This window comes from Triticum aestivum, chromosome 6D, assembly GCF_018294505.1.
Source record: "Triticum aestivum cultivar Chinese Spring chromosome 6D, IWGSC CS RefSeq v2.1, whole genome shotgun sequence".
NCBI classification, from domain to species: Eukaryota; Viridiplantae; Streptophyta; class Magnoliopsida; order Poales; family Poaceae; genus Triticum; species Triticum aestivum.
Window position 1 is genome coordinate 400,462,923 of NC_057811.1, and position 10,178 is coordinate 400,473,100.

Consider the following 10,178-nt stretch of genomic DNA (forward strand, 5'->3'; position numbering starts at 1 on the left):
GAACTTAGAAAAATCTGCCAAAATAGGACGAATTAGATAATTTGATTATTGATCTACTGCAATTGGAATCAGTATTTTATCACTTTCTGGATTTTTAACAATTGTTTTCATGAGCAGAAAGTTTCTGTCTTTTTCAGCAAGATCAAATAATTATCATCCAAGAAGATCCTATAGGTCTTACTTGGCACAAACACTAATTAAAACATAAAACCACATCTAACCAGAGGCTAGATGATTTATTTATTACTAAACAGGAACAAAAAGCAAGGAACACAAATAAAATTGGGTTGCCTCCCAACAGGCGCTAACGTTTAACGCCCCTAGCTAGGCATGATGATTTCAATGATGCTCATATAAAAGATAAGAATTGAAACATAAAGAGAGCATCATGAAGAATATGACTAGCACATTTAAGTCTAACCCACTTCCTATGCATAGGGATTTTGTGAGCAAACAACTTATGGCAACAATAATCAACTAGCATAGGAAAGCAAAACAAGCATAACTTCAAAAATTTCAACACATAGAGAGGAAACTTGATATTATTGCAATATGTAGAAGCATATGATCCTCTCTCATAATAATTTTCAGTAGCATCATGAATGAATTCAACCATATAACCAGCACATAAAGCATTTTTTTCATGATCTACTTGCATAGAAATTTTACTACTCTCCACATAAGCAAATTTATTCTCATCAATAGTAGTGGGAGCAAACTCAACAAAATAACTATCATGTGAAGCATAATCCAATTGAAAATTAAAATCATGATGACAAGTTTCATGGTTATCTTTATTCTTCAGAGCATACGTGTCATCACAATAATCATCATAGATAGGAAGCATGCTTTCATCATAATAAATATTCTCATCAAAACTTGGGGGACTAAACATATCATCTTCATCAAACATAGCATCCCCAAGCTTGTGGATTTGCATATCATTAGCATCATGTATATTCAAAGAATTCATACTAACAACATTGCAATCATGCTCACCATTCACATATTTTATGCCAAGCATTCTACGTAATTCTTCGTCTAGTACTTGAGCACAATTTTCCTTCCCATCATTTTCACGAAAGACATTAAAAAGATGAAGCATATGAGGCACCCTTAATAACATTTTTTGTAGTTTTCTTTTATAGACTAAACTAGTGATAAAACAAGAAACTAAAAGATTCGATTGCAAGATCTAAAGATATACCTTCAAGCACTAACCTCCCCGACAACGGCGCCAGAAAAGAGCTTGATGTCTACTACACAACCTTCTTCTTATAGATGTTGTTGGGCCTCCAAGTGCAGAGGTTTGTAGGACAGTAGCAAATTTCCCTCAAGTGGATGACCTAAGGTTTATCAATCTGTGGGAGGTGTTGGATGAAGATGGTCTCTCTCAAACAACCCTGCAACCAAATAACAAAGAGTCTCTTGTGTCCCCAACACACCCAATACAATGGTAAATTGTATAGGTGCACTAGTTCGGCGAAGAGATGGTGAAACAAGTGCAATATGGATGATAGATATGAGTATTTGTAATCTAAAAAAAATAAAAACAGCAAGGTAGCAAGCGATAAAAGTGAGCGTAAACGGTATTGCAATGCTAGGAAACATAGCCTAGGGTTCATACTTTCACTAGTGCAAGTTCTCTCAACAATAATAACGTAATTGGATCATATAACTATCCCTCAACATGCAACAAAGAGTCACTCCAAAGTCACTAATAGGGGAGAACAAACGAAGAGATTATTGTAGGGTACGAAACCACCTCAAAGTTATCCTTTCTGATCGATCTATTCAAGAGTCCGTAGTAAAATAACACGAAGCTATTCTTTCCGTTCGATCTATCATAGAGTTCGTACTAGAATAACACCTTAAGACACAAATCAACCAAAACCCTAATGTCACCTCAAGTATCCGTGGGTATGATTATACGATATGCATCACACAATCTCAGATTCATCTATTCAACCAACACAAAGAACTTCAAAGAGTGCCCCAAAGTTTCTACCAGAGAGTCAAGACGAAAACGTGTGCCAACCCCTATGCATAAGTTCACGAGGTCACGGAACCCGCAAGTTGATCACCAAAACATACATCAAGTAGATCACGTGATATCCCATTGTCACCACAGATAAGCACATGTAAGACATATATCAAGTGTTCTCAAATCCTTAAAGACTCAATCCGATAAGATAACTTCAAAGGGAAAACTCAATCCATTACAAGAGAATAGAGGGGGATAAACATCATAAGATCCAACTATAATAGCAAAGCTCGTGATACATCAAGATCGTATCACCTCAAGAACACGAGAGAGAGAGATCAAACACATAGCTACTAGTACATACCCTCGGCCCCGAGGGTGAACTACTCCCTCCTCGTCATGGAGAGCGTTGGGATGATGAAGATGGCCACCGGTGAGGGATTCCCCCCTCTGGCAGGGTGCCGGAACAGGGTCCCGATTGGTTTTTGGTGGCTATAGAGGCTTGCGGCGGCGGAACTCCCGATGTATTGTGTTCCCCGATGTTTTTAGGGTATATGGATATATATAGGCGAAAGAAGTCGGTCAGGGGAGCCATGAGGGGCCCACGAGGGTGGGGACGCGCCCAGGGGGTAGGGCGCGCCTCCCTGCCTCGTGCCTTCCTCGAAGCTTCCCTGGCGTATGCTCACCTAATCGGTATGTTTTAGGTTCCCTGACATCTGCTCTCGTGCGACCTGGTAAGAAGAAAACAAAGACACATCAACACACACATGAATATTGGCCCCAGTGTCAACCCACCAATCGGTGGATTGACAAACTGAAAGTATGGTAAACAGATTACCATACCCAGATGCCGCATCATTGTTGCTCAGAGTGACATTCACAGACTTGGAGTCCTGTGCTGGCTTCTTGTACTTGTTCGGGCACTTGTTTGCCCAATGTTCATCTGAACCACAAGTAAAGCAGCCATCTCTCTTTTTGTCTTTCTTCTTACCCTTCTTCTTAAAGGTAGTATTCTGCTGGACAGAGTTCTTTCCCTTGAACTTGTGGGAGTTCTTCCTGCACCATATTGGCGCTAGAAGAACCCTCTGCCCCTTTCACATGTGAGCCCTTTGCTCTCGAGTTCTGCTCAACACTTAGATGACCGATGGCATCCTCAACAGAGAATTCACGTCTGAAGTGCTTGAGAGAAGTAGCAAAGTTCCTCCATCCAGGAGGGAGTTTTGCAATAATGCAACCCGCGGCAAACTTGTCCGGTAACTCACACTTCAGGAGCTCCAGCTCCTTAGCGATGCATTCTATCTCATGGGCCTGGTCCAATACAGAACGGTTATCAACCATTTTGTAATCATGGAACTGCTCCATAGCATACAACTCGCTTCCAGCATCAGTTGCGCTGAATTTAGCTTCGAGCGCATCCCACAAATTCAGGTACATGGCTATTATAAATAGATAGTAAGGTCATTAATGACCAGGACAAAAAAGATAAGGAGAGAGGGGACAACCTTGTTTTTTTACCTCATGTGACGTGTAATAACAAAGAAGTAGGGATGGAATACACGCATGAACCAAATTGATAAAAAGTCCATGCAACCCTTTATGAGAGAGAGAGAGTCACAAAGTTCCACTCTAGCCGATCAAAAAGTTTAGCTAGATACATTCTTAACATCAAGGCAAGATTGTTTTCATGGAGCTAAGATTAAAAGAATGAGTGATCTCTTGAGCTTCGGCCCATTCGGATTGTGATTTCACGGTGAGTCTAAATTATTTGGGTTGTGATTCCATGCAATTTCTATTTGTCGCAGTCTCCGCAAGTTGTCGCACATTTGCACCACGAGGCCCGTTATGGACTATGCCAACTAACGCCTCGGGTGGGCCAGATTATTTTTCCGTTCTCATGTTAATTTTTTCCTTGTTCTCTTCTATCAATGTTCCGTAGTTTCCGTCCACCTTTTAAATTTTCTAAAGATATGAACATTACTTAAAGCTGACGAGTATGTTTACTTTTGTGTTTTTTTAATTTCATAAACATTATTTGAAGTACATTAACATTTCTTATATCTAAGGATAAATTTTTATAATATTGTTTTTCCAAATTTTATGTTTAAACTCATTTTTGTTCAATTTTTTGTGAATATATTTTAATCCATTGATAGATTTTGAAAATATAATAATTTTTCCAAAACATTCTATAATTTCATAAACCTTTTTAACATTTCAAGAATAAGATTAGGAAATTTTGATTCTTAAAATATATTTTTAATCTTGCAACTACATTTTTATATACAATTACATGAGCCAATTTATTTTGGTAGAAATCAACTGAAAAAACAAAAGAAAAAATTGGAATAGCGGGAGTTCTCTGCGCGAACTTGGGGGGGGGGGGGGCACAACCCTCTATCAATGAGCTAGGGATTCCTATTACATCTCGCCTACAAGCCGCACTAGTTTTTTCCCATTTGTTTTATATCGGTTTTTTACTACTTTTGCACCGGTTTTCTTCTGGTATTATTTCATTTTTCTTCTATACTTTCTGTTGTTTTCTTCGTTTCCCCCTCCTGTTTTTTTGTCTTTTTCTACAGTTTCCTTGTTTCTTTCTTTGGTTTTCACCGATTTACTTTGTTTTTCACGTTTTTAAATTTTAATTTTAATCTTCAGATACATAATTAACATTCATTAAATTATATACTTTTATGTCAAGTTTTTTCATACACATTGTGCATTTTATACATATTAGGATTCTTAAATACATGATTAATATTTTATTCAGACATAGAGTACTTGTTTTGAACACTTTTTCAAATACATGTTGAAATAATTTATTTTATGATATGAAATATGTTTTTTTATTATGCAAACATTTTTATACACTTTATGTTTTTTTGAAATATTACAAAATTTTTGCTTGAAACGTGTGAACATTTTTTAAAATGTAACATAATTTTTTGAATGGTATGAAACTTTTTTGAACTGCGCGAACATTATTTTTACATTGTATATTATTTTGATTCATTTTCTGTAAGTTATCGCCTGAATTGCTTGAAAAACGTGATTTTTTTTAAATGCCACATATATTGTTTTTGAATGGTTCATGCATTTTCTGAAAGTTGATCGAACATGTTTTTATATTGCATTTTTAAAATGTAATAACCACTTTTGAAAATTAACTAATGTATTTTCATAATATATGTATTTAATATTATTAAAAATAAAAAAAAGGTAAAAGAAAAAACAGATCAACGCGATGAGACCCCATGGTTGTTGCGCTTGTCCACTACCGGCTCACTGAAGACGTCTCTCACATAGGAGTCGCTACGAAGAATACATAGTCGCGCTGGGCGCGGTTATGTTCCGCCTGTTGCGACGCCCAAGCATGGCTTGCCTACAGCTAGAGGGTCGGGCTAGGAACCACTAATTGTGTCATGCTGATGTCACAATGACATCATACATGCTTTTATTTTAATTTTCGCTTTCTCTTTAAATTTTTTTGTATTTCAAAATATTCTGTTTTTTTAAGAATGCTAGTATTGTATTTGAAAAATGTTAAACCTGTATAGAAAAATATATAACATGAATGAAAAATGTATAGATGTTAATCATGTGTACAAAAAATGATTGTGACAATTAAGAATGTCACATATTTCAAAATAAATGTATGTGGAATTTTGAAAAAATGTGTATATAATTTTTTAATGGTCATGTAATTTTAAAAAAATGTGTGATACATTCAACAAAAAATATTTCACATTTGAATAATTCTTCTTGAGCTTAAGAAATGTGTTCATTATGTTATCAATTTTTTTGTACAGTGTACAAAAATGTTTACATAGTTCAAAAAAATGTTTTTCAGTAAAATTACATTTCATTGTGTATTTAATATTTTAACACACATTTGGAAAATATATTTGAAACATGTTTTTGTAAAAAAAAATTTAAAACTATGCTTGTACTCCCTCCGTCCGAAAAAGGTTTACATGTATAAAAGTTTTTTCGGAGGGAGGGATTATAATGTTAGTCATTTATAAGAAATGTTTTACATGTATGAAAATGTATAGCATATGTGTAAAAGTAGACATGTGTTGAAAAAAAAAAGTAAAACAACCCAAAAAACCAATGAAAATAAAATAAAACCAAAGTACCAAGAAGAAGAAAAGGAGAATAAACCATTGAAAAACAAAGAAAATAAAAAACATAAAGAAGAAAGAAACCCAAAGAAAACTGGCAAAAATTAGACACAGAAAAGAAAACGAAAAAATATATATAAAGAAAACCGGACTGAACCGATCGGACACGGATGAGCGAAGGCATGCATCGAGCAACACAGCTAATTGGCCGGCCCATAGTCGTTCGCCCGCAGACCATTCATACGAATCGGTACCGGAGAGACATAGGGGCTATTTGGTTTGTAGCCACATTTTGTCATACTTTGTGACACCGCATCTTATGCAAGTTTGACCAAATTAGGTGGATGTTTAGTTCTAACCACATGTAAGGGAAGATTTTTTTTTTTATGAGCATTGAACCCGTAGACACAAAAAGTGTAGGAAGATTACTTTAAACAAGCTAAAGTGTGGCTAACAATTTAAGCATCTCAGGTAAGATAAGTGCGACAAATATGGCAAAAATAATGTGGTATATATGACAAAGATAGTCACAATCCAAACAGCCCATAGCCTGGCGAGTGCAAATAGATACGAGATCTCTGGTGATATCACAACCGTCCAAATTAATTGCTTGTTTCAGCATCAGCCTTTTTGCATAAAGAAGCTAGCCCAATCTGAACCACACACTCACCCGCCGCGTGACAGCGCCAAAGACAAAAACATCACCCCTCCCCAATTCCAACCCTCTCTCTGCCTCACAGAAATCTCCCCCCTCGCCCAAACCCTCGCCGCCGCCATGGCCGCCGCCACCTCCCCCGCCGTCGCATTCTCGGGCGCCACCGCCGCCGCCATGCCCAAACCCGCCCGCCATCCTCTCCCGCGCCACCAGCCCGTCTCGCGCCGCGCGCTCCCCGCCCGCGTCGTCAGGTGTTGCGCCGCGTCCCCCGCCGCCACCTCCGCCGCGCCTCCCGCAACCGCGCTCCGGCCCTGGGGCCCGTCCGAGCCCCGCAAGGGCGCCGACATCCTCGTCGAGGCGCTCGAGCGCTGCGGCATCGTCGACGTCTTCGCCTACCCCGGCGGCGCCTCCATGGAGATCCACCAGGCGCTGACGCGCTCGCCCGTCATCACCAACCACCTCTTCCGCCACGAGCAGGGGGAGGCGTTCGCGGCGTCCGGCTACGCCCGCGCGTCCGGCCGCGTCGGCGTCTGCGTCGCCACCTCCGGCCCGGGGGCCACCAACCTCGTCTCCGCGCTCGCCGACGCCCTCCTCGACTCCATCCCCATGGTCGCCATCACGGGCCAGGTCCCCCGCCGCATGATCGGCACGGACGCGTTCCAGGAGACGCCCATAGTGGAGGTCACGCGCTCCATCACCAAGCACAACTACCTGGTCCTTGACGTGGAGGATATCCCCCGCGTCATCCAGGAAGCCTTCTTCCTTGCATCCTCTGGCCGCCCGGGGCCGGTGCTAGTTGATATCCCCAAGGACATCCAGCAGCAGATGGCTGTGCCCGTCTGGGACACTCCAATGAGTTTGCCAGGGTACATCGCCCGCCTGCCCAAGCCACCATCTACTGAATCGCTTGAGCAGGTCCTGCGTCTGGTTGGCGAGTCACGGCGCCCAATTCTGTATGTTGGTGGTGGCTGCGCTGCGTCTGGCGAGGAGTTGCGCCGCTTTGTTGAGCTTACTGGGATTCCAGTTACAACTACTCTGATGGGCCTTGGCAACTTCCCCAGCGACGACCCACTGTCTCTGCGCATGCTTGGGATGCATGGCACTGTGTATGCAAATTATGCAGTAGATAAGGCTGACCTGTTGCTCGCATTTGGTGTGCGGTTTGATGATCGTGTGACTGGGAAAATCGAGGCTTTTGCAAGCAGGTCCAAGATTGTGCACATTGACATTGACCCAGCTGAGATTGGCAAGAACAAGCAGCCACATGTCTCCATTTGTGCAGATGTTAAGCTTGCTTTACAGGGGTTGAATGATCTATTAAATGGGAGCAAAGCACAACAGGGTCTGGATTTTGGTCCATGGCACAAGGAGTTGGATCAGCAGAAGAGGGAGTTTCCTCTAGGATTCAAGACTTTTGGCGAGGCCATCCCGCCGCAATATGCTATCCAGGTACTGGATGAGCTGACAAAAGGGGAGGCGATCATTGCCACTGGTGTTGGGCAGCACCAGATGTGGGCGGCTCAGTATTACACTTACAAGCGGCCACGGCAGTGGCTGTCTTCGTCTGGTTTGGGGGCAATGGGATTTGGGTTACCAGCTGCAGCTGGCGCTGCTGTGGCCAACCCAGGTGTTACAGTTGTTGACATTGATGGTGATGGTAGTTTCCTCATGAACATTCAGGAGTTGGCGTTGATCCGCATTGAGAACCTCCCAGTGAAGGTGATGATATTGAACAACCAGCATCTGGGAATGGTGGTGCAGTGGGAGGATAGGTTTTACAAGGCCAATCGGGCGCACACATACCTTGGCAACCCAGAAAATGAGAGTGAGATATATCCAGATTTTGTGACGATTGCTAAAGGATTCAACGTTCCAGCAGTTCGAGTGACGAAGAAGAGCGAAGTCACTGCAGCAATCAAGAAGATGCTTGAGACCCCAGGGCCATACTTGTTGGATATCATAGTCCCGCATCAGGAGCACGTGCTGCCTATGATCCCAAGCGGTGGTGCTTTCAAGGACATGATCATGGAGGGTGATGGCAGGACCTCGTACTGAAATTTCGACCTACAAGACCTACAAGTGTGACATGCGCAATCAGCATGATGCCCGCGTGTTGTATCAACTACTAGGGGTTCAACTGTGAGCCATGCGTTTTCTAGTTTGCTTGTTTCATTCATATAAGCTTGTATTACTTAGTTCCGAACCCTGTAGTTTTGTAGTCTATGTTCTCTTTTGTAGGGATGTGCTGTCATAAGATGTCATGCAAGTTTCTTGTCCTACATATCAATAATAAGTACTTCCATGGAATAATTCTCAGTTCTGTTTTGAATTTTGCATCTTCTCACAAACAGTGTGCTGGTTCCTTTCTGTTACTTTACATGTCTGCTGTGTCAGGTTCTGACATAACGACCGATGGAGGGTGGTCGGCAGGTTTTAGAAGGGGAATTGAAACTTTTTTTTGGGAAGAAGTCTGAATACAGTTGGGAGGAAAAATAGAAGTATATACTTCGATTAATTTATCAAGCCCGCTATCCAGTCTAATTTATCAAGCACTAGACAGTGTAGGGTGTTGGCATTCTTCTCTTCCTTGAGATCCGGCTTGAGAGGAGAGACCGAGGCTTCGGCTGTGTTGGTTGCTGATTTCTACAGCTTTTTGAGATAGAGAGAGAGATCCTGCAACTGTGGTTTGTCTTGCTGCTTGTACAGCGAGAGAGACATTGAGAGATATGTAGATCGTTTACCAGTTGTGCTGCTGTTATTCGTACTGGTACTGATTGTTGTTACTGTTGCTATCATGTGCAAATTGTTGTGATGGAAAATCAACAAAATTTTGATATTTTGCAAAGCGAGTTGGATTGAATGATTTGAGAAATGGTGACTGCTTTCCCTCAGACTTGTTGAGTGGCCTTGAGAATTGGTGTTTCATAGGTGGTGTATGCAGTTGCTAATGAAAGGCGACGGCTTGAAATTTCCGAAAGGCAGCCAATGATACTTTCTGAAAGTGATGTTTTTTTCGTCCAGGTTTCCGGTGGAGCAAGTCTAGACACACGTTGAGCCAATGTTTGTCAGCTTATTCTGCTCTTTAGTTTCAGTTTAGGTGCAGTTGTTTTGTTTACAGATTGCTGGGCAGAGCCCCGTGATCGGCTGAGCCTCCAAGAGATCCTTGCTTGCTCGACTGCGGATACGCTGAATCCTTTAAAACGCTCCCTAGTTTTAAGTTTTAGAGAACTGAGAATCAATTGGGGGCAACATTACTGGGTCGCCTCCCTGGGCCTCTACAGTTTTGTGGGCCCTATATGTAAGTGCCCCAGTGTTGTGGGGATTTGCGGCGTGGCGGGCGGCATTTGCGTCCTCTCTTCGGCGGCGCTGTTTCCCCCTCCTTCTTGCTGCTTCTGGAGGAGGTGGTCGGCGGCGGGTG

At 41.9% G+C, this 10,178-nt stretch overlaps 1 protein-coding gene across 1 annotated transcript; it reads left to right on the forward strand.

The window, feature by feature from the left end:
• The first annotated feature begins 6,775 nt into the window (after window positions 1-6,775).
• Window positions 6,776-9,070, forward strand: LOC123145358 (acetolactate synthase 1, chloroplastic). The gene has a single exon (XM_044564757.1). It carries the CDS (start codon window positions 6,881-6,883, stop codon window positions 8,813-8,815), a length of 1,935 nt encoding a protein of 644 aa, XP_044420692.1. The 5' UTR covers window positions 6,776-6,880; the 3' UTR covers window positions 8,816-9,070.
• The last annotated feature ends 1,108 nt before the right edge of the window (window positions 9,071-10,178 follow it).

What these genes read in the sequence shown, in the direction of transcription:
- LOC123145358 (XM_044564757.1), top strand. Translation starts at nt 6,881, where the DNA reads ATGGCCGCCGCCACCTCCCCCGCCGTCGCATTCTCGGGCGCCACCGCC.